Source organism: Xenopus laevis, chromosome 4S, assembly GCF_017654675.1.
Source record: "Xenopus laevis strain J_2021 chromosome 4S, Xenopus_laevis_v10.1, whole genome shotgun sequence".
NCBI classification, from domain to species: Eukaryota; Metazoa; Chordata; class Amphibia; order Anura; family Pipidae; genus Xenopus; species Xenopus laevis.
This window is the reverse complement of record NC_054378.1, coordinates 76172289-76198006: the sequence shown is the minus strand read 5'-3', so window position 1 is coordinate 76198006 and position 25718 is coordinate 76172289. Positions and strand designations below refer to the sequence as shown.

Below are 25718 nucleotides of genomic sequence, written 5' to 3'. Positions count from 1 at the left end.
TGCATTCAGTTCAATGTGCTATGGATACATCTAACTGTAGAACTGTTAATATATGCATAATCTAGGTTTTCTCAATCTGAATACAGGGATTTTATCAGCGGACATGTTAATGGTTTGTGGTTAAATGCTGCTTGAGTCTCTTTGCACACATATATCCATCTGAATATACTTCATACATAAAAGGCTTTTGCATACGGAGACGGCCTAGAGACAACAATGTTCCAATTCATAGAGCCACAAGGCAATGGCTTCCATTTCAAATGGAAGGAATTACAATAATAATTAATAATAACAATAATAATAATAAAAAGGTGCAAATTATTCTCCCTTGTCTGAGGGAGGTGCTTCAAACACCTCTGCCAACAAGGGGGCGGGGTTGAGACTACTAGTGTGGCAGTTTTCTAAAACGCGAAAAGCAAATTCCTTTCAGAATTTAGAAATTGTTACACTCATCTGACACCAAGGGGGTTATTTATTGACGTCCGAATGCCAAAAATCGAAAAATGTGTGTTTTTTACTTTAAAATCTGAACTTTTAGTGAAAAAACAAAAAAACAAAAACAAATGTTTTGGGATTTATTATACCCAGAGGGTGGAAAAAGTCCAAATCTGAAAATCCGGCATCTCAGAACCGAGGAGGTTGCATGGAGAATGGGAGAAGTCCCGAAGATATCTTGATCTGCTCTGGGTTTCGTGCAATAATCCGAAGATTTTGAATTGGAAAAATTCATACGATTCGGTTTTTCTTTTCATGATTTCTGATTTTTTTTTTTTCGGGTTTTTTTCCCGCACAGGAAATTTTCAGGGAAAATGCATTGATAAATAAGGGAAAAAAACCCGTGCGGATTTGCTCTGAGTCATTTTTAGAAAATAATGAGATAAATTCGGTCTTTGATAAATGGGCCTCTAAGTGTCTCAATCCAAAACTGATTCCAGGAAACACCAGGAGTAGGGCATCGAGTCTGTTAAAATGTTTAACATTTCTCCAGCGACTGGAAATTTTTGAATTAAACTGCAGTTCTGTGCTTCTTGCAGTAACTTTGGCCTGAATATTCTGACTTTCATTTCAGGATCCATTATCCATTAGAGAAGAAGATCCCCTGCAAATATTGTAGTGTTCTCTCCCCAGAGATAAACATCCTCACCGCCCCTTATACACAAACACATGAACAGACTATTAAAGCAGAACAAGGGCGGTGTGCACGAGAATTAAAGGGGAAACAGGGAATATGGCTGAAGTACTGAAGTAGAGGCCATGTCTTCAAGGGTGACACTTGTAAGGGGTAGACACTAGTTCAAGTGCATAATTCCATATATTCAGGAAGCTGTGGTAAGAAATTGCGGGCCGAGTGTGCCACACAGTACTCTCTAGGTGTCATTTTTTTTTTAGACTGCCGGTTGATAAGACATTTTGGAGATCTTTGTGCATTTTTCTAAATCTTATCCTTTGGTTCTTTGGGCTCAGAAGACCAAGGAAGAGAGAACCCCCTTAGAAGTAATGGTCTTTGTTGTGTGCGCCAGGACCTGTAGGGTTTAATTAGTCTCATATGACGAGAGCAACGCTGCATCCACGGGTTCCATGCAGGAAGGGCAAGTAAACGATCTCATTAGCCAGTCGTCTATACAGTCCATATGGTAAATGTGCATGCAGGGTAGAAACCGGATTGGATCACCATATACAAAGTCCATCATACAGATTACACATCTGAAAAGAAAGAATATAGATTACTATATGCTGCCTATCAAATGTATCAGTAGCTGCATATACTGATGCGATACAAAAAAAAAGTGTGCGTTTTCCAAAAAAAGTACTCCCTACCGTTAAATATAAAGAAACAGAAACAACAAAAAAAGTGTGCTTTAAATGAATTAAAATATAATGTACTGTTAGGCTACACTGGTATAACTGGTGTGTTTGCTTCAGAAATGTTATGATAGTTTATATAAACAAGCTGCTGTGTAGCCATGGGGGCAGCCATTCAAAGCTGGAAAATGAGAAAATGCACCGGATACAAAGCAGATAACAGATCAACTCTGTAGTATACAATGGGATTCTTCAGAATTTACCAGTTATCTACTGTTTATCCTGAGCTTGAATGGCTGCCCCATGGCTACACAGCAGTTTGTTTATATGAACTATAGTAGCGTTTCTGAAGCAAACACACCAGTTTTACCAGTGTAGGGCAACACTACATTATATTGTCATTCATTTAAAATAATTTCATTTTTTTGCATTACTGTTCAGATAATGTATAAAGCACTCTGCAGTCTGCAGTCTCTTGTCTTATTTATTATAATTGCCTGTTTATGTAGCACAACACAATTCCGCAGTGCTTTACAGAGATTATACATCATTCAAATATGCTGCCACCAAATGATCCCAAATGTTGCCTTGCTTTATGTTCTCTTTGCCTGCCTTTTAGGTGACGTGAGCAGGAGCTTCCTAAATTCCAGTATCAATCATTATGTTTTGATGTAGATGCCCTACTACTACTACTACTGAACAGTGAGGTGGGTAATAACCAGTCGTTTGGATATAGGCAATAAAATTGGCATCAGCACAATACACTTTACAGCAACGCTGTGTAAATACATTGGCATTTCACAACCCACAGAAAAGAAATGATTAGGATGTTAAACCTACGTCGTTAGCATCTGTTTGTACAAGCTATGCTTTCAGTCCTTTAGAGGAGGCCTCCACAAATACGGATTATGTTGGAAACAATGTAAAAATATGCCTAATCAGAAATTCTAGTCTATAATAGAATATCAAGCTCCCAATTCTGTGCAGCAATGGTGGGGGCATAACAAGTAATGAATATTTATTGATGTTATAAAAGGGACAGCTGGCCAGTCTGAGCATTTCTGACCTTGCAGCATAAGGCTAATGGCACACAGTTAGGCCCAGAAATCGTTGGACAGACTCTGGACTTTTTTTTCTAATTTTGGTTCTGTACATAACCACAATAAATTTTAAAGGGGAACTAAAATCTAAAATAGAATAATGTTAGAAAGGCTGTATTTTGTATACTAAACATGAACTTACTGCACCAGAAGCCTAATTAAACAAATGAGTTATGCTTTCAAAGCCATCTTGTAACTGTAATACATCTCTGCAAGACCAAGACCACACACGTGCTCAGTATGGTCTGCGCTGCGGATTAGGAATCGTCAAATTATCAAAACAGCACAATTCAAATAATATCTGCAATACAAGCTGATACAGCAAGACTGACTGCACTGGGTCCTGTGTTGTCATGTAATCTAATGTGGATTTTATAGTTTTTATATTGTTTAATACAAACTTTCACCAACTATCCAGAACCAGTGGCTGCAGGAAAAGAATACTCCAAATATAAACCCATTTTTTCTGCTTAAATATGGCTCCATTATCTTTGTCCCAGCAGCTGGAGTTGGAAACAATTAAAGAGGATTTAAAGGCAAGAATAAATCCCATTTTTACTTTTATTAACTGAAAAAGAAACCGATCCCCAATAATAAATCTGTACAGTTTTTATAAGAAACCTGATGGTATGCAGCGAGATTGCTCTGACTGCTGTGGATACAAATCTCTACACCAGGGGTCGCCAACTTTTTTTTTTTTTTGTGAGGACCAGGATGGTGGGGGTCAGCAGCAAATTTTGTCGCGCCAACGCCCAATTCAGGGGTTGCCTCGCTTTTCCGCACTGGGCTCGGCGGCCCAGTGCGGGTGTGTCCACTGCCCACTTTTGAGCTGCGGACCAGCGGTTGGGGACCCGCTGCTCTACAGGGAAATAAACAAAGCTGCTTGAGTTCTGGGAAGTACGGTGGGGGGGGGGCTCCTACCACTGTTTGAAAGTATGATTGTTTCCCTGCAGAGCAGTTAGGGAGCGTCTGAATTTTCCTATGCACAGCTGTCAGAGCAAGTAAATGAAGGGACAATTTCACTGCATATAGTCAGGTTTCTTACAAAAACTGAAGACATTTTTTAATTAAAGTATATTGGAGATAGGTTTCTTTTTCATTAAAGTAAAAATGGGATTTTATTTTTGTCTTTACATTTGCTTTAACACCAAAGAGTAAAATCACTATTCTGCCCTGTATTTCAGATTATAGAACAGTTTTCTTCATAAACATAATGCCTGTTATTTCAGCATGGTTATTATCTGTGCTCCGCTATATTTTATATACTGTCTAAACTAAGCCCCACCATTGCCACTATGTTGAGTACTTTGGATTTACATCCTCATGTTTCCAAAAACCCTAGCCAGAAAAACAGGTATTTTCAAACAAAGACATGACACTTTGTACATAGGGTGCTGTTCAGAAGGGTTGAGCAAGTGCAGTATGTAATTGCTCTTCAGGCACTTAATGTGTTGGTGTTACAGTCCTTCACAGAACTTACTCTCTAATCTTTTTCTCAGATCCGTCTCTTCCAGGATCATAGACTCCTTTAGGCAGGTGCTGTATAAGTCCTATCCTCTGTGCTATTCTTATTTGTTCTTCTTCAGTAAGCTGTGTTGCTAGGCGGGTCTGGCTTGGGGTTGGGTGATACACTGGGACTGGAGCTTGCTCCTAGAAAAAGAAAATCACAGGGTTATAAAGAAAAAAAGATTGCATACTCAGAAATGACAGTGCCTTGCAAATTCAACCCATGAAAAGTATGATGTATAGAAAGCTGGAAAGCACTTGAAGCCCCTTTCTGTCTCATACAGTACAGGTATGGGACCTGTTACTCAGAATGCTCAGAACCTGGGATTTTCTGGATAACGGATATTTTTGTAATTTGGATCTTCATACCTTAAATCTACTAGAAAATCATGCAAACATTAAATAAACCTAATAATCTGATTTTGCTTCCAGTGCGGATTAATTATATATCTTAGTTTGGATCAAGTAGAAGATACTGTTTTAATATTACAGAGAAAAAAGGAAATAATTTTTACATATTTGGATAAAATGGAGTCTGTGGGAGACAGCCTTTCCGTAATTCAGAGCTTTGTGGATAATGGGTTTCTGGATAACGGATCCAATATCTGTATATGCGCAAACATTTTTCTACAGAGCTCTTCAAAATGCAACAGAAACATACAAAAGCTGCAAAATGGAACATCGGGTTACTATTAATAACCCAAGGCCACAGTGATTTTAAGATCTACAGTTAATTTAGTCAAAAACATACAGAACTCAACAGGACTTGAAAATAAAGGAAGAAGTTTTATTGAAAGCCTAACATTTCAGTCAATGCCTCAACCTTTTTCAAGGGAAACAAAGTCCAGGGTACAAAAAGTACTAAAACAAATAAAGCATAGATGAGCACTCACATTAGTGCAGTCTTATTGTATATAGTAACAATGTAGCCAATTTTTATTTACATTGTATCATGTAGATCATGTAGATCAGGGGTCCCCAACCTTTTTTGGCCTGGGGACCACAAATGAGCCAATTTTTTTCCCAAGGAGGGGTTCAGCATCCAATTCGGCGTGCCAGCGTCTAATTTGGGTGCGCCGGCGTCAAATTCGGTGCACCGCATTTGTTGTTCGGCGGCCCAGTTTAAGAATGTCCGTGGCCCGGTGGTTGGGGACAAAACGCAAAGTGATTTTTTTAACATTATTCCTCAACCCCATGAATGAAACAGGAAATTAAAATGCAATAAAAGCTCCATGCCATGGAAATAAGAGAATTTAGAAGTGAATTAAAAATTCGGTGCCATTTCTGAAATGCGCTATTCTTCACTATTACCCCTCAGTCTCTCTACATGTAGCTTTGTGTGGGAGTTGGATTATATTGAAAGACATTGTCTAGGAACACCAATCGAATGGTCTTTAGATTTCAGCGACAGTTTAGAATTTTTAATATCTTATGTGTAGATCAGTCCTTATTTTCATGCAGTGAAACTCATAATAAAGTTCCCTTTTAACTTGCAGCCCCAAAAAATAATCCAGAAGAATGGGCATAGAGGTGTGTAAAAGACTTCACATGCGGCAATCCAGTGTAATCATAGGGAAATGTGGAATCCCCTTGATTAAGCACCCTGAACCCTGAATGTAAAATGTTTGGATTAAGTGAGAGATCTATTTGAACATTTGGCAAATCTCCCACAGGCAAATTAGCGCTACATGTGACACTCTCTGAATTGGCAAACAAATCAAGGAAAATGCTTGAACTTTCCTGGTGATTGCTTTGATGCTGCTGACATAAAAGTTAATTCAACGGTCAACGACCCCTTAAAGGAATGCCCAAAGTTACATGTGGTGAACATTTTTATTACCACCACCCTCCCTGGCATGGATTTAGCTGACCAAACTCACATCAGGTTGGCCGAGGAAATGGCAGCGGTAATTGGTCTGTTTCTCACACAAGAGGTGGCAACATCGCAAAACAATATTACCCTATTTGCCTGTCTCCCGTGCCTTTGGCGCTGGCTTTTTTATTTCAGTGACAAAAATGGCAGCGGTAAGGCACTTGCACAGAATTGTCAATAAATGAACTGCATAATTTGTTACTAGGGATAGTACTATAATTGTAAAAATTATGCCAACTGACGAACCTGTATGCAAAAACTTTTCTAATGCTATGCAGATGCATATAATCGGATACAAATTCCATGGATATCATGTCTCTTATAAGGCTTAAACAAGAATTAGATATCACCTTTGTGTAGCTGTGTCCAATGCTCAATCACACAGTGGTGAGGTTCGCCAGGTCCACTTAAACAATGCCCAATGCCTCGACTGCACCAGAGGAAGGACCCTAGAGGTCCGAAACATGTAGTGCTTATGTATCTTCAATAAAACACTACACTGAATTATGACCAGCTCTCCTGTGGAATTATAGGATATCATGTCTCTCTCTGTCAATTACGTATGCTTATATAATCAATAAAAAAAGTAAGTTACAAGAAAAAGGATTGAAGGATTGTAAGAATGGAATGGCTGAGGCAGCAGCTGAGTTATGCTGTATATGCTGTTTGTGCAAGCGCAGGATCACACATGAACTCAGATGGCTGGCTATGCACCATTATAACAAACTCTTTAGACTGAGCACAATGGTTTATTTACAAAGAACACAAAGTAAAAACAACTTTGAAAACATCATCATGAACTTTGTAACAATATTCCTCTAAGCTGCGGGTGGTGTGTCAAGAGGTACCTGAAGACGCAGTGTTCTTGCAGTTGATAGCCTTGTCTATGCAACGTATTCTTGGCTTTACGTATGTATGTATGTATGTATGTATGTATGTATGTATGTATGTATGTATGTATGTATGTATGTATGTATGTATATATGAACGTAACTGAGATAAGCTGGCATTCAATAAACAGAATATTTCTTGTGCTCATGCTCGGCATACAGTGGACTTTAACATCTCTGCCAAACACCATTAAGAGAGGAATGTGGCAGACAGGAGAGATTCCTCCATGGGATGGCAGTTGCTGCTGTCTCATACCATTACATCAGCAGATTGCTGACACACTTGCAGCAAAAGAGGATTTGGCTTTTATACCCCTTACAGCTCTAAATCACTTGGGTAAACTGAATCCTTTCAAATGTCATACAACATAAAACAGACAGACCGTCTTTTATTTAAATCTGGAATATGTTCTGTAAAGGAACAGTAACACTAAAAGATTAAAAAGTATAAAAGTAATTAATTTAATGTACCGTTTCCCTGCACTGGTAAAAATTGTGTGCTTTCTTCAGAAACACTACTATAGTTTATAGCAGAATCTGGTAAGAGGGCTCCAAGACGGCAGTCGCAAGTGCAAGCTGAACCCTCTGTCAGACTAAATTAGTACAAATAAAAGTTCATTTTTCTACAAATATTACCAGAGTGCTGCTGCTTTTATTGATTTATTACTACAATAGTTTATTTAAGCAAGCTTCCGTGTAACTGCCATAGGGCAACTTACACAGCAGATAACAGAAAGCTTTGTAACAAACACCATTGTATTCTACTGAGCATATGTTATCTGCTATGTAATCAGTACCCTTTTCCAAACTGGATGGCTGCCCCATGGCTAAAACAGCAGCTTGTTTATATAAACTATAGTAGTCTTTCTAATGCAAACACAACTTTACCAGTGCAGGGCAACAGTACAATAGATTGTAATTACTTTCTTATTTGGTGTTACTGTTCCTCTAAGGAAGCAAAACAGATTCCATGAAAAATGAGTACAAACAAAAGCAGCCCCCAATAGTTGGGCTCATAGTGACAGCATCCACAAACATTATTTCAGCTTAAATGAGAACTAAACCCTAAATATGAATATGGATAAAAATGCCACATTTTATATACTGAACATTTTGCACCAGCCTAAGGTTTCAACTTCTCAATAGCAGCAATGATCCAGGACTTCAAATCTGTCACAGGGGGGTCACCATCTTGGAAAGTGTCAGCAACATTCACATGCTCAGTGGGCTCTGAGCAGCTGTTGAGAAGCTGAGCTTAGGGGTTGTCGCTAATGATCAAGCAGAAAATGAGATTTGTCTGTAATATAAACTGATGCTACAAGTCTGATTACTATATTCTGATGCTAGTTGCACTGGTTTCTGTGCTGCCATGTAGTAATTATACATATTAATTACTAATCAGTCTTATATTGCAACATTTATATTCCATATATACAGCATATTGTGCGTATACCCCAATGTTTAACCATTACAGAGCATGTGCAGTAAATCAGCAGAAAAGAATATGGGGAGCTACTGGGGCATCTTTGGAGACACAGAACTTTACTGCTAAAGGGATGTGGTTGCCTTGGGCTGGTACAGAAGCCCAAAACATAATGTACAACATGAACCCCCTACTTTAGTTTAGCTTTAGTTCTCCTTTAAAGAACTAACCAAAGTTTAGGGATAAATGGCAGTAGCATAACATTTGCTCTCTCCTGCAAACATCTACAAGGGTAACCACATCCAAAAAAACCAACTCCTCTTCATATAAGTTGTTAGGGCAACTGTCACCTATATATGTTTCCACATCAGAGGTGCAGGCTAATAGAGCCCTCAGTCTGTCAGTTTTTTTTTTTTTTTTTTAATTGCCCCTGCCTGAAAGTACCAGCTAATTGCTACCATCAAATGTCTCCATATTGCATTTTTCCTTTTGCTTCCATTATGCTGCCTCCCCAATCTCCTTCACTTTTACCACTAAAACGTCAAACAATAGTGAAAGTAATTTAAAGATTAAAAAGTCATGTATTAGGACAGTAAGAGCAGCCCAACACATTTTGTGCCTTACCCGGCACTTACTCACAGGCCAAGTCTGCAAATGGTAGCCTGCCCACACTTTCCATAGCGAGTCTGCTGAGCACTTACAAGTTTAATACTGACAATAAGGGATCCGTTATGTAGAAACCCATTATCCAGGAATCTCTAAATTATGGGAAGATCATCTCTCACATATTCCATTTTAATCAAATAGTTCAAAATTTTCAATATCATCTTTTTTCTAAAGGGCAGGAGAAGAGCAGAGTCAAAGTGCTGTTGGTATAATGTAATAAAACAAATACATTTGCCTTAGCCCACATCTAGGAACCCATGGAAACCAGATGTTTTTTTTTAAAAAGCTAACCACTAAATGTTGCCTGTGATTGGTTCCCATAGGTTGCTAAAGAAATAGGCCAGTTATTAATATTAACCCCTAAGGCCCACGTGGAGTATTAACCAACTGCATTTTTCAGATGGCAGAGAAACATAACATGTGGCTATGCAGCCTGCCATTTATTTGAATGGAATTTTTCTTGAATGGAATTCCAGTGAGTGTATCTGTTTGGCAGCGCTAGTGTGAGGTGATTTCAATTCAAATAAGAGACAAGAGAGCAAGGCCAGGTTCAGAGACTCTGCCTGTGAAAAATATACACTGTATATAATAGGCAAAGTATTCAACAGCAATTTTAAGGCATGTGTGGGCAGTATGGCCACAGGCAGCTGCCAGGAATGCTGTGGGCTATATTTGAGATTGTTACAGATCTTCTTTAAAAAAACAAATAAATCCTTACAGCTTTTTTGCAGCTTTTGAAAATATATATATTTAATTAAAGAATGCTTTGAATTTTGCCTTTAAATGCTGATTGATTCAGTTGTGTTTACTAACATCCCCCCCCCCCACCCCAGGATACGGTCTTGTAATCTTTCTATAATCTTTATCCGCAGGATTACTGGGCTGGAGAGAACCAATGCTTATCTGACCTCTTTTCCAATGTACCAAATATTCTGTCTATTTGCAGTCAGAAAATCTATTTTAAAAAATCATGAAATAAGAATAGCGATTTCCATTATTTTTTTTATGGTCCAGTGACTAGACAAAGCAGACATTTATTCTGACAAGCATAGGCAACATGTTAATAGAGAAAGCTACTGCAGAAACAAGTTCCTATCTTTGCTTATCATTTGAACTGTTCAAGGGCAAAGCCATCAAAGTCTTCAACTACTCGCACCTATCAAAGACTGTGAGCAATGTCACTGGAGTCAGGAGCAAGCAAGTAAAACTGAAATAGTATGAGTATGAGTATGGGTAGTATGAGAATTTTTACAGTTAAATGATTAGGTCAAACCTGGAGATTTAGTCGTCCGTCGACTAATCGCCTCTTCTTTGGGGCGACTAATCTCTCCGGGGAGATTAGTCGTCCCAAAGAAGAGGCGATTAGTCGCCGGGCGACTGAATCTCCCTGAATCTCCAGGTGTGTCTTTACCCTAAACATGTAAAAAGATGGTCAAGACAGAATGTCATCAAAGGCCAAATTATTTCCAAATGCATGAAGAATAAGGAGCTTGACATTGTAGCTCTACAGCATTTTAACTTATAAATAAGCTCATGACTGACAAAAAATGTTTTTTCCACATAAAAGCCCTTTTGAGGGTAAAGCTGCTCACGACTGGTGGGCATCACCCAAAACAGCCTTAGAGCTCATAAGTCTGGATTGGGCTGCCATCAACTGTCAATATAAATACAGGAAGAGCGCGATCACTGTTGACAAAACAAGAATACAATTATAGTGACATCATTAGCTTATTCATGTCATGTAAACGTACTGCTACCAGACTTGTTTATATACTTCAATAGCAGACAAACATGTTGTATTTTAGTATATGTTTAAACCTTCCCATCCAGTTATCAAATACTCTGGGTACTAATGCTGCAGTGAAATTTGCTGTACCCAGATAGGATATGAGCCTTCAAGTGGCTATTGTGTAAACCCTGGGATGGCCAACTTAAAGGGATACTGTCATGGGAAGAAAAAAAAAATTCAAAATGAATCAGTTAATAGTGCTGATCCAGCAGAAATCTGCACTGAAATCCATTTCTCAAAAGAGCAAACAGATTTTTTTACATTCAATTTTGAAATCTGACATGCGGCTAGACATTTTGTCAATTTCCCAGCTGCCCCAAGTCATGTGACTTGTGCTCTGATAAAAAAAAAAAAAGAGGGAAAAAAGATAAATATATAGGTAGGCCGGTATTTTTTTTCTGGAAAAGGTGGCAACCCTAACGGTGGCCATAGACGTAGAGATCCGATCGTTTAGTGATGTCATTAAAAGAGCGGATCTCTCCCAGATATGCCCACATTGAAAAGGGCGATATCGGGCTGATTCGATCGTGGGCCCTAGGATCAGAACGGATCTGTGCCCCACGGATCAGAACGGAGGCCAAAGGGGTGGTTGGATCGCGATCCGACAAGATTTCTTGACCTGCCCGAATGGCATCTGGTCGACTTTCAGCCAGATATCGACCGAGAAAGCCCATCGGGGGGCTCCGCACACGGGCCGATAAGGTCTGTCGGCAGCTTTTATCGGCCAGTGTACTGTAGGTTAAAAAAGACTCTTACTGTAGGTTAAAAAAGACAGTCAAATAAAAGTAAAATCAATTCACAGTATCTGTACTTCATTGTAGACACTATTTCAGTTGTCTGTGGATACAGGGACTTATGCTTATGTCGCATGGGGTATTATATTTTTCAAAGACTTTTCTCATGAGGAAATGATTGCTAGCTTTGGACTTTCCCAGATCAGATTTCTGCTTCATGCGCACACAGGTAGCTGGATAGGAGTCCTATAAATGCACACAGATATAATAGAGTAGAGCAGTTGTTTCAGTGTTTGCACTGTGGTGGAGAAAATACAGCTTGTAGCAAGCACCTTCAAGCACAAATATAATAGCAACATGTATTCTTACTTTAGATGTATTCCTTTGCAAATAAACACAGTGAAGCAGAGGCCGAAGCAGACAGTGACATCACCATTCTGATCATAACAAAGGAAGCCTCTCTCAGACTTCATGCCTACACCCAAACACAAGAGATATGCCAACCTCAGGGTCAACTCCCACATGACTAATGTGTTACTGACAACCCCTATCTTTCCAAACTATTCTGCTCCCGAACAGCAAAAGAAATGCAGCTGTTTCATATCCAGTAATAATAAATAAAAAAAACAAGCAAATAGTGTTGAAGTGATACGTATATTGGCTAACAGTAAAAATACATTGCAAGCTTTTGGAGCACCAATAACCCATTGTCAGGCAAAATACAAATGAAAGCTGGAAAGTCACAGCATATATACCGTTAGATCATTGAAAGATATTCATGGATGATAAATTAGGACGTTCCAGATAGTTAACATGGTACCAGAGTTTTTGTTTTGTACATATCCAGTACTAGGACTCAAGCACTCAAATGCTTAGTGCGTTTTCAGCTCTATCTGAAAGTAAAAGTGTCAGTAACCCTAACAGTCATGTCCATGCCCTTTCGCTACAGTTAGTTAACCCTAGAAAATAATAATTTTGTCATGGAACATTATATAGCCCCCTCACACGGCAGAAACAAAAACAGAACATCTGCCACTGTTGTCAGGTAAAAATGGCAAATAATTATCTGCTTATACAGGTATAGGATCCCTTATCCAGAAACCAGTTATCCAGAAAGCTCCGAATTACGGAATGGCTGCCTCTCATAGACTCCATTTTATCCAAATAATCCAAATTTTTAGAAATGATTTCCTTTTTCTTAGTAATAATAAAACAGTAACTTGTACTTGATCCCAACTAAGATATAATTGATCCGTATTGGAAGCAAAACCAGCCTATTGGGTTTATTTTATGTTTATATGAATTTCTAGTAGACAAGTCATAAAGACCCAATTTATGGAAAACCCCAGGTCCCGAGCATTCTGGATAACAGGTCCCATACCTGTATAATTAAAAATACGCATGGCCACAGTGCACCCCCCAATACACACTACCACCTAGTGTCCAATATATAGTGAATAAAGTACCCCCTTTTGTAAAATATAGGGATATTATAAGTTACCGAGGAGTTTCATGACCATATAAAAACACGAGGCCGAAGGCCGAGTGTTTTTATACAGGTCATGGAACTCCGAGGTAACTTCTAATATCCTCATATTTTACAACTGGGGGTACTTTATTTATTATAATACACAAATTTCAATGAGTCATGTGACAGAAATGACATCAGAACTCACCGTTTATAACTGATGACATCAGAACTCACCGTTTATAAGGATATAATTTACAGGATATTCATGGCTTTTGTGTATTATATAGTGAATAAAGTACCCCCTCTTGTAAAATATAAGGATATTATTAGTTACCGAGGAGTTTCATGACCATATAAAAACACGAGGCCGAGTGTTTTTATTTATTATAATACACAAGTTTCAGTGAGTCATGTGACAGAAATGACATCAGAACTCACCGTTTAAAAGGATATCATTTACAATCTCCAATCTTGTAAGGATATAATTTACAAGATATTCATATCTTTTGTGTATTATATATATATATATATATATATATATATATATATATATATATATATATATATATATATATATATATATATATATATATATATATATAGTGAATAAAGTACCCCCTCTTGTAAAATATAAAGATATTATTAGTTACCGAGGAGTTTCATGACCATATAAAAACACGAGGCCGAGTGTTTTTATTTATTATAATACACAAGTTTCAGTGAGTCATGTGACAGAAATGACATCAGAACTCACCGTTTAAAAGGATATCATTTACAATCTCCAATCTTGTAAGGATATAATTTACAAGATATTCATATCTTTTGTGTATTATATATATATATATATATATATATATATAAAACGAACAAAAAACCAGCACCAGGGGTCTTTGCAGTGAAAAAAACTTGTATTGTCACATTAGTATGTACAACCGACGTTTCGGTCCCTCTTGGGACCTTTATCAAGGTGATATTACATACATAGAAAACCATTTAAATACCCTCCACCCACATCACGTGACTGTGCCTGCATTGGCTTGTGCAAAGTTAACTCTTTATGGCCTTATAAATAGCAGCAGTGAATCATCTTAAAACAATGATTAAAACAACTTCCAGTTTAATAAAATACATTGTGCCTAAAGCACTAGTGCATTAAAGTGCTGCGTGCTCAAATAGTGATTAGGCTAAAAAAGCTTAAAATCTCTAAAAACATATTGTAACGGCACTTACAGGTTATTACAAACCATGTGTACTTCTAACCCATGTCTAGTTAGTAAAAAAATCAAAAACTGTTGCTATGTTACATCTGTAACCAATATTCATATTAACTATTAGCTTGCAACTTATAATACGTATCTAGACAATGTTTCAAGTCCTAGCAGAGGTTAGAACGAGCAAAGTGATTGCTATATTATTTCCTATTTTCTTTTTTCAAATACACATCAAGACTATCTCTTATCCAAAAAACTATTTAATTGGAGGGTAGAATTTAGCCCTTTTGGAGCAACACACCCTAGTTCAAATGTCCAGAATGCTTCCTTTTGTAGTAAGATCCGGTCAATATCACCACCCCTCCGTGGGCTTTTTACCATATCAATGGGCATGCATTTAAATGTAGATATGGGGTGATTCGCTTTAAACCAATGTTGGGCAATGGGTTGTTTGGATATGTCCTGTTTCACCTTTTTGCTGTCATAGTTAGTATCTAATGCCGCCCGTATCGTTGACCTATGCATGCTTATTCTGTCCCTTAGTTGTCTCATGGTCTTGCCGCAGTAAAGCAGGCCACACGGGCATTTTATGATATATATCACATTTTGTGATCGACAGGTTAATCTATGTTTTATGTGGTACGCTTTCCCACTGTGTGGATTAAAAAATTGATCCCCAAGTATTAATGTGTTGCACATCACACAGTTATTACATTTAAAAACTCCAGGTTTTAACGTAATGCCTCCTGTTGATTGTACATACTTCTTAGCCGGGTCTGCAGGTGTCAGTAGTTCCCTCAAGTTTCTATTGCGTTTAAAGCCAAAACGGAGCTTCTTGTTCACGAGTTTCGACATGTCAGGGTCGGTGCTGACCAAAGGCCAGTGCTGTAAAAGAGATTTTTTGATTAGGGAAGAACATGGCCCATAGGTGTTCATATAGAACAGGTCATCCTGATTCCTATCTTGAGTCGAACTTTTGGCTCGCAATAAGGTCGATCTGTCCAAACTCAATGCCCACTCACTGGCTTGTGCAATAATTTCATAGGGGTATCCCCTTTCCAAAAAGCGTGCCGACATAGCCTGCAAGGCTTCCTTTCGTTCCCCAGGATCACTCGTGATTTTAACCACTCGCAACATCTGTGATCTTGGAAGAGAATTCACCAAATGCTTTGGATGACTGCTCCTGTAGTGAAGCAACGTGTTCCTGTCTGTTAATTTTTGGTAAATTTTTGTCTGAAGTTTCTTATTAGGCACATCTTTATAAACCGTAACATCCAAATAGTGCATTGATATGTTATCATAACTCAGGGTTAATTTGACTGCAGATGGTAAAGAATTGAGATCATTAGTGAAGGAAATCAAATCCTCAGGGGTGCCGTACCAGATAAAAAACAAATCGTCGATGTAGCGCCTATAGTATGCCCCAAAACGACGAAATAGCGGGTGACACAACAAGTGCTCACTTTCGTATTGATACATGTATATATTGGCATACGTAGGCGCTACATTTGATCCCATTGCTGTCCCCGATAGTTGTATATAGAATTGGTCTTCAAATTTAAAGTAATTGTTAAAAAGAATATATTCCAATAATGATATTAAGAATTCAATGGGAGGGCCTTCATACCCAACACAATTACTTAGCAGATCTCTTACTGCTGCCAGACCTTGGGCATGGGGAATGCATGTATATAAACTTTTAACGTCCATAGTTACGAAATAAAAGTCAAATTTTTCACTTTGAATGCTATTGATTAGCTGTAAGAAGTCGTTAGTGTCACTCAGAAAGGTGCTTAACCCTCGCACCACGGGTTGTAGCCACTTATCCACAAACTTAGCAATGCACTCTCCTAGGGAACCTCTAGCCGAAATAATGGGCCTCCCTGGTGGATGGGTAAGGTTCTTATGTACCTTGGGTAGGGTATAAAATGCTGGCCTTACCGGGTGTTCCACATAAAGATAGTCTCTCGTTTCCTCCAGGATCCATCCGTGCGTCACTGCCATGTCCAGAAGTTTTTTTAACTGTAATTGAAATTTGGAGGTGGGGTCAAACATTACTGGTTGATAACATGAGGCATCAGACAATTGCTGTAAAATCTCCTGGCGATAATAAGCATAGTCCAACACAACTACTGCTCCGCCTTTATCAGCAGACTTAATAATAATGTCCTTATTATCGCACAGATCCTTCAGTGCTTTTCTCTCATCCTTGGATAAGTTATCTCTAAACTTGACCTGTTGCGTTGCTTTTTGTGTCTGGTCATTGATAACCCTGGTAAAGGCTTTGAGAGAAACATTATTAGTGATGGGATCAAAATTGCCTTTCAATTTGAACTTGTTACGCCCAGTATTCCCTTCCATCTGTGACTGCTTATTGTCTGATGCTGCAAAATGCTCTTTCAGTCTGAGCCTACGTGTGAATTTAAAGTTGTCGACCATGGTCTCAAATATACGTCCCCTGTTGGTCGGAACAAATGTGAGCCCCTTAGATAAAACTCTTACCTCCATGTCAGACAGTTGGTGTCCTGAGATGTTAATGATTATTTGTTCCGGGTTGCTCTCCCCCCCCGGCGAGGTGGCTTGCCCAGCGGCACTTTTGTGCTTATGTTTCCTACCCCCGCGTCGTTGTGCCCTCCAGGTTCTATGGCTGCGGCTTGGCCTTGCTCTAAAAAATTATCCGTGCGCTGTGTTGGAGCTGGCGTTGCTTCCGCGTCTCCCTCCGAGTCACCACTGCTGGATTGATACCCCGCAGGCTTCCGTAGTTTCCTGTATGCTGGCTTCCGTCTTTGCGCTCCAAAGGTTCCTCCGTGTCTCCAGCGGTACACGTTGTTCTCCCTGTAATCCTGTGTAACGCGCAGCAACTTGGATCTTTTAAAGGCGAGTATATCTGCTTTATACTGTGTAACCTGTTCCTGAAGGCGCTTGATCCAGTCAGTGTCTTTATCGTTCGCTATGGTGGCATAATTCAATGCTTCAAACTTGTGTATGTCTCCTCTCGTGATTTTTAGCTCACGTCCCGTCTCTTCTATAACTAATAGCATTAATTCCAGTGAGCAGCGATCTAGGGCTGCACACCATTTGTTGCAAAAGTCTGTGTTTGAGCGGCCCAAGGTGGGGACATTATTGATACGGAATCCCCTCGGGATCTTGTTCTCCCGATAGTACTCAGAGAGTGAAACTCCGTGTAAGTGCAACTCTACCTCTCTCCTCTTTAAACGTAACAGTTCATGAAATGTTTCACGTGGGCCCAGGTTACCAAACGTTTCTTGAAACGTCTCAGGAAACAATATGCGATTCACTTCCTCAGAGGTATGTGGTCTGTATTCACCTGCAGTAGTCATCACAGGCTCCATGCTTGATGTAGATATTTGGTTCAAAAATACTTGCTTTTCAATTGGGTCAAATGTGAGGGGGTGCACGTCAAATTAGCATTCGTGTGCCAAAGATACATGTAGAACAGGACAGCTCCCACCTTCAGTTAAAGCTACCTCGTAGCTGCCCCTGTGCCGGAGTAGAATATTGATACAAAACGAACAAAAAACCAGCACCAGGGGTCTTTGCAGTGAAAAAAACTTGTATTGTCACATTAGTATGTACAACCGACGTTTCGGTCCCTCTTGGGACCTTTATCAAGGTGATATTACATACATAGAAAACCATTTAAATACCCTCCACCCACATCACGTGACTGTGCCTGCATTGGCTTGTGCAAAGTTAACTCTTTATGGCCTTATAAATAGCAGCAGTGAATCATCTTAAAACAATGATTAAAACAACTTCCAGTTTAATAAAATACATTGTGCCTAAAGCACTAGTGCATTAAAGTGCTGCGTGCTCAAATAGTGATTAGGCTAAAAAAGCTTAAAATCTCTAAAAACATATTGTAACGGCACTTACAGGTTATTACAAACCATGTGTACTTCTAACCCATGTCTAGTTAGTAAAAAAATCAAAAACTGTTGCTATGTTACATCTGTAACCAATATTCATATTAACTATTAGCTTGCAACTTATAATACGTATCTAGACAATGTTTCAAGTCCTAGCAGAGGTTAGAACGAGCAAAGTGATTGCTATATTATTTCCTATATATATATATATATATTTCCTATATATATATATATATATATAGTGAATAAAGTACCCCCTCTTGTAAAATATAAGGATATTATTAGTTACCGAGGAGTTTCATGACCATATAAAAACACGAGGCCGAGTGTTTTTATACAGGTCATGGAACTCCGAGGTAACTTCTAATATCCTCATATTTTACAACTGGGGGTACTTTATTTATTATAATACACAAATTTTAGTGAGTCATGTGACAGAAATGACATCACTACTCACCGTTTATAACTGATGACATCACTACTCACCGTTTATAAGGATATAATTTACAGGATATTCATGGCTTTTGTGTATTATATATATATATATATTTATAGGGTAGAAGGTGATGGCACTCACAGGATTTGAGAAAACAACAACTGGATAAAAAAGAAAAAAGTTTATTGATCCTTTGACGCATGGGCACCCAGGTCTCGTCCTCTCTTCAGGGTGTGCGGCCCTTATCTGCCATTTTATATATATATATATATATATATATATATATATATATATATATATATATATATATATATATATATATATATATATATATATATATATATATATATATATATATATATATATCAAAATGAATTAGGAACGCACAACCAAAAGTATGATCCGAATGCTGGGTGCCAACTTTTTATAAATATCTCCAACGGCACTCCAACTGGACAAATAGATAAGTTTTTCAAAGGTTTATTAGTGGACCAACGGTTCAATTCCGCACAGGAATCTTCGTCAGGGTTTGAAAAACGTATCTATTTGTCCAGTTTGGCTGATTATGGAGTGCCGTCACCGTTGGTCTACTTTTAGTGATGTTGTCCCATTATGATCTACATCCATAAAAACATTGTTAGCATTCTGATTTTAGATTTAATTTAGATTCTCTTGTAATGAACATGTGATAGCCTGGGAACTGTAGCGAAAATCAGATTTTGTCCTTTGAGCAGTAGATCTTCATGTCATTGCATATTTGGGATTATATATATATATATATATATATATATATAAACACAAAAGCCATGAATATCTTGTAAATGATATCCTTATAAACGGTGAGTACTGATGTCATCAGTTATAAACGGTAAGTAGTGACATCATTTTAGTCACATGACTCACTGAAACTTGTGTATTATAATAAATAAATTGCAAAATATGAGGATATTATAAGTTACATCGGAGTTCCATGACCTGTAAAAAAACATATGGTCATGAAACTCCTCGGTAACTTATAATATCCTTATAATTTACAAGAGGGGGTACTTTATTCACTATATATATATATATATATATATATAAAACCCACCTGAAGAAGGCTCGAGTAACAGGGCCGAAACGTCGCATATCTAATAAATCTTTTTTTCACTTGGACAAAGACCTGGCAGTGCGGTTTTTTTGCTATGGATATATATATATATATATATATATATAGGCTATATTAGGGCTCTTGCGTGATCCAAATTTTCAATTGTAGTCTTATTAGTGGATTTCACAAGGTAGTGATTGGTCAAATGATTACTTTCAGATGAGGAACAACTAAAGCAATGTGAAATGAATAAATCAATAGAATATGTGTAACATTTGCCAGCAGGTAACAATACAGGCAGGTCGTGGGCTGTTTATAGGTAGTCCCTGGGCATGAATGCAGTAGGTTTACATTTGTTTGATTAAATGAAAGTAAGAAATAAAAGCAAGAACTGTGCATTGCTGTTTGTTCCCAGACATAAAGAAGAAGGTGGCTACAGGGACAGACTAGGACAAAGAAAAGTAGAGGTGCGACAGGAGCAGCCCCAATGGAACAATCCTGCATTTGTCCCTCACCGGTGTGGCCTTAACGTGAGTAATTGATCTCTCCCGGAGCTCTGAGGGGAGTGGAACTAGGAGTCGGCTGACTTTGTTCCTAGTCGGTAGAGCTCGCTGTGTGGCACGTATACACTCACTCACTCATACACGAATAGCCTTACCTGGTATGGGGGCGGAGGCTCCTGGTCGTTCCCTTCCCCATAGCTGGCACGGTCAGACTGCGACTCGTGTAGCAGGGAGATATCATCAGAAGTCGGGGACTTGAGGCAGTTGCCCATCTCGCCGTGGGGGCTTCTTAGCTAAGGCCTCCCCTTCGGCTATTCAGCGGTCACTTGGAAAAGCCTTCCCGCAGGCCTCCTCACCTTTAGGACGTTGCCAGCTCACTGCAGCCCGACTGAGTACAGTGCAAGCGATATCAATGGCTGCTTTACCCTCGCTCCCCTCCGCCAATTGACGAACCCTCCTCCGCCATCACTAAACACAGCGGTCACAGACGGACCGTGACATCATCGCCAGCCGAGAGTTCCCCCCCCCCAGTGTTTGTGTCTGGGTGGGCGGGGCCAGGGAGTGGGAACACGCTTCTACTGTACCTTGGGAGAACCGAAACCACCACGGCGGAACCGGAAACTGATGTAAATACTAATGAATGCAGTCTGACATGAGGCAGCAGCCTTAAAATCAGTCAAATTCCAACCAGACTAACCAGTGTCTCCGGTGTTAAAGGGAGCTTCTGTACACTAGCAATAATGGAAGCGGTTTACAAAAGACGAGCTCTAAAAACTATAATCATACCTCCCAACTGTCCCTTTTCTCCACTGAACAGCCAGAAAAAGAAACAACGTTTCTAACTTAATTGGCTTTTAGCAGAGAGCCCAGAACACCTAAAATGTGCAAATAAGATACTTTGTAACAATTTTGAGACACAAAAAAACAGTTTAGATAAAGAGAGACATTTTCAAACTTTCATAACCTGACAAATTTTGTAAAATGAACATGGTAATTAGGGGGTGTGGCCACAGAAGGGGGCATGGTCAAAAAATATCGCTGCAATAAATTTTTGTCCCTCTTTTTACTTCGAAAATGTTGGGCGGTATGCTATATATAAATGATTGTAAAATGTGTAGACTGGCCCATAACGCTGAGTTAGTTGAGGCCAAAGAAAATTAAATAAGTAATTTTGCTTTTAAAAATGACGAGACTGTCATAAACAAAAGCAGAACGAAATGAAATAAAAATTGAATCCAAATTGGATGAACCAGCGCCACCTCAAACTCAACCTAACAAAAACTGAACTTATCATCTTTCCACCTAAGGCTGCTCCTAATCCCCTATTTACTATCTCTATTGATGGCATGCTCATTAATCCTGTCAACTCAGTTCGCTGTCTGGGGGTAGTCTTTGACTCCTCTCTCTCCTTCTCTGATCACATTAACACCACTGTCAAAACCTGTCACTTATTCTTACGCAATATTGCCAAAATCCGTCCCTTCCTTTCACCTGCTACGGCCAAGATGCTCATGCATGCTCTCATCCTATCCCGACTAGATTACTGTAACCTTCTACTAACTCCCATCTCTCCCCCTACAGTCTGTATTAAACACAGCTGCCAGAATTATCCTCCTCTCATCCAGAAGGGTCCAGGCCCCTCCGCTGCTGAAGTCCTTATCATGGCTTCCTATAAAACAAAGAATAACTTATAAACTCCTCCTCATAACCTTCAAAGCCCTTCATTCCTCTGCACCTAACTACATCTCATCTCTTGTTTCTATATCTGTTCCTGCCCAAAACCTCCGCTCCTCTCAGAGCAACCCCCTACTACTACTACTGCTGTTTCCCGTATCAAACCCTTCTCTCTTGCGACTCCTTACATTTGGAATGCCGTTACTGAATCTCTCAGAAGAGAATCCTCCTTCAGTGTTTTTAAAACAAAACTCAAAGACTACCTCTGGGAGCACCTGGATAGCACCTGAACTGGGAACTGGCACTTATATAACAGTGTAACAAACTGTAACCTGCAGCACCTTAATACCCCTCTAAATTGTGTCTGTATGTTACCCTCCCATTTAGACTGTAAGCCCTACGGGGTAGGGTCCTCTAGCCTTTTGTTTCCTTGACACTGAGCACTTAATCTGTATTGTAATTATGTTTTATATTTATGTGAATTGTATTTCTAATAATGCACTTATTGTTACTTTTTATTTCAATGACCCCTTGTTTGTTACTACTAATTTATTGTTTTGCTGTACAGTGCTTTGCCCTCAAGGAGCGCTATACAAATAAAAATATGCATACATACATTGAAATCACGTGTGCAGGGAATTGTGGGCTTTGGAGGATGCAGGCTGAGGACAGATGGCTGCTGATACAAAGTAACTGTAATCAGCTAGCTCAGCAAAGTAGTCAGAGAGATCAGCAGGAGAGCAGGGGGCTAGGCTTAGGTAACTGTTCCAAACCATTCAAAATCATGAAAAGTCTGCATATTTTTAATTGATGTATATTGCAAAGTTGCTTGAAATGATGTTTACTTTTCAAAAAGCTTAAGTTATGTTTGTGTGGAGTTACCCTTTAATGAAACTCAGGAATTCTCAGCAGGGAAAAAGATTACAAATGTATAAACTAAATGCATTGATTTAGAACAGTTAAAGATTCGGTGAGCCCCCCCCCCTCCCAGAGCTGCTTTAGAGGGTGAAAACTGAAACTTCAATATTAGAAAAACTGTCACAAATAGAAAATAAAGAGTAATTGAAAAAAGTCTTTATTTCTGGTGAACTATCTGAAACCAACTGAAAACGTGTTTGAAGATGAACAACCCCTTTAAACAAGAGCAGGTAGTTGTTAAACAGAGAAGAATTGGTTAGATAGTAAAAGCTTGAAAAATAACAAATGCAAGACATTAAGGATGTGCATCTTTGGTGGGAGTTGGACACAGACGGTCATGAGAAAGGACTTGGAACTCAGGACTCAATTTGGGAACTCTGAGATTACGCTTCCTAGTAGACAGCCAAACTTTTAAAGGGGGAAAAACAGGGATGCACAAATTCGGCATTAGCGTTGCCACCTGCCCAGAATTTTACCATCCTGGCAGGTAAAAATGATGGCGGATCCCAATGTTATTAATAGGGAAAAAAGGTAAATAAATAGGAAGGCCGGTATTTTTGTCCAGAAAAGGTGGCAGCCTCATTTGGGATTCGGCCTTTTTCAGCAGGATTCGGATTCAGTCAAATCCTTCTGCCCGGCCGAGCCGAACCGGAATCCTAATTTGCATATGCAAATTAGGGGTGGGAGGGAAAAAAGATCCTCTTTTCTAGTAGGTACCTGAACTATTAGATTTCTGGAATTTCTAGTTTAAATGGGTTGTTCACCCTTGAGTCAACTTTTACTATGATGCAGAGATTTATATTCTGAACCAATTTGCAATTGGTTGTTATTTTTTATTATTTGTGTTTTTTGAGTTATTTAGCTTTTTATTCAACATCTCTGCAGTTTACAATCTCAGCAATCTGGTTACTAGGGTCCAAATTACCATAGCAAACATGCATTCATCTGAATATTATGAGTATTAAAAACTCACAATAACATCACATGTGTATACTTTGGGGTACATTTATCAAAGAGTGAAGTTAGAGATCACCACAGTCCTCTAGAGTGAAATTCCGCCACTCTCCCTTCATTTCTATGGGATTTTGAAAGATGTATTTATCAAAGGTTGAACTTTTACTTTTCAAATTCGAATCTAATTTTTTCCTATTCGATAGTCAAACTACACAAAAATAGTTTGAGACTTACTAAATCAGCCCCTAGGTGTAGGAATGAAGCCACAAGTCTTCAATATGAAAAGGTTGCCTTTGAGAGTTAGTTTTAACATATGTGTTTACAGGTTTTTTTCTCAAATCTGGAACAATTGGAACAGTAAAGTTCAAAAATATGTTTTTTAGTCCTCAAAGGCATTTATTCCAAGATAAAACATGTAATGCAGTGACGGAGATAATATACACCCAACCAATCCATAAAACAATCGATGCCAACTGTTTTCTTTATCTTAGAACCTTTGCACATTTATATTGCAGTATGCAGAAGTAACCACAGGGGTCAGCATTTCTTCACAACCTGTTCATTGCTTTTTCCTAGACATCTTACTGCAATGTATTTAATGAATTTAATTATTTTGTTTTAGAACTGCAATAATCAGACATTAGTACATATTTTTAAGAAGGGCAATATATTGATTGATATTGATATAACATCACTTATTCTACAGACAATGTTAATGTCAGTTTATTTTGTAAGTGTGCTCAATATCATTTATTTTAGAAATAGGAAACCATTGAGCTCTCTTTAAATGGATACTCTATAGTATTTTGAATAAGAGTATGTTTGGTAATCATATATTCATGTAAGCTGTCATATCTTGTGTTTGTAGCCCCTTTTAAACATTGTTAGGAGACAATAATGTTATATAATTAAAAATAAAAACTGTCCACGTTGCCAGGCCCAGATGTGTGGAAAGGCCACCTAGGCCCGGGCCTAGGGTGGCAGGATTTTAGGGGGGTGGCATGCTGCCCAACCACACCCACATTGGTTCAAAAACACTGGGGATGCGCTGGAGATACAATTTCCATGAAAATTTGTACGAATAAAGGGGAGGGGACAGGGGCGAGGAACGGCAGTGGGCCTAGGGGCGCCCGCAATGTAAATCCGGCCCTGCACGTTGCTACAGTCTAGTGGGTAGCACCGTGGGAACTATCCCATACTTATACCAGGTATGAACTGAGATTTAAAATAGGCCCAGGCATTTCAAGTTCAAAGATCCCCAAACAGCCCCCCCCCCCAGTCTATGTCATCTCGCAGCAACACCTCTGATGTTTGCTAAAATTTACAGTCCACCACCGTCCTAGAACAATTCTAGCCGTGTGCTAAGTAAAAGCCCTCAAAAACAGAATCCTTCCCTATCCTTAAAGGGGAACTATTGCGATAAAGAAAATTTATTATAAGCTTCACCATACTGAAGTAAGAAACTTTCTAAATACAACCAATTAAATATCTGTCAATGATTATCTGACACCCAACTCCTGCATGAAGACACAGATGCTGTGAGAGAAATAGTGAAGATAAACTTGATTATTTCAGAAACGGTACAGAATTTTTAATTGATTATATTTAGAAAACTTCTCATTTAGGTGTGCTTTGCGATAGTCTATACGAGACCAGGTGCCTTCTTTACTTGTAGATAATGATCAGAATCACAAAGCAGCAGTGATAACTACTTAGTCACCATGCTGTCTACTTGTAGTAACTTTCACACAATTGACTTTAAAAGAAAAGAGCACAAAAATAGTTAA

The 25718-nt window shown here is 38.8% G+C and overlaps 2 protein-coding genes across 2 annotated transcripts; both read right to left on the bottom strand.

Moving 5' to 3' along the window:
• Positions 1–859: 859 nt before the first annotated feature.
• Positions 860–20945, bottom strand: rnf11.S (ring finger protein 11 S homeolog). The gene is made up of 3 exons (XM_018260882.2): positions 20541–20945; positions 4384–4553; positions 860–1704 (listed from the first exon to the last, which is right to left on the bottom strand). Exons 1-3 carry the CDS (start codon positions 20655–20657, stop codon positions 1533–1535), a joined length of 459 nt encoding a protein of 152 aa, XP_018116371.1. The 5' UTR covers positions 20658–20945; the 3' UTR covers positions 860–1532.
• LOC121393312 lies at positions 14173–16974 on the bottom strand. The gene is made up of 2 exons (XM_041561465.1): positions 16408–16974; positions 14173–15351 (listed from the first exon to the last, which is right to left on the bottom strand). The coding sequence occupies exons 1-2, from the start codon at positions 16972–16974 to the stop codon at positions 14704–14706; spliced, it is 1215 nt and encodes a 404-aa protein (XP_041417399.1). The 3' UTR covers positions 14173–14703.
• Positions 20946–25718: the final 4773 nt, after the last annotated feature.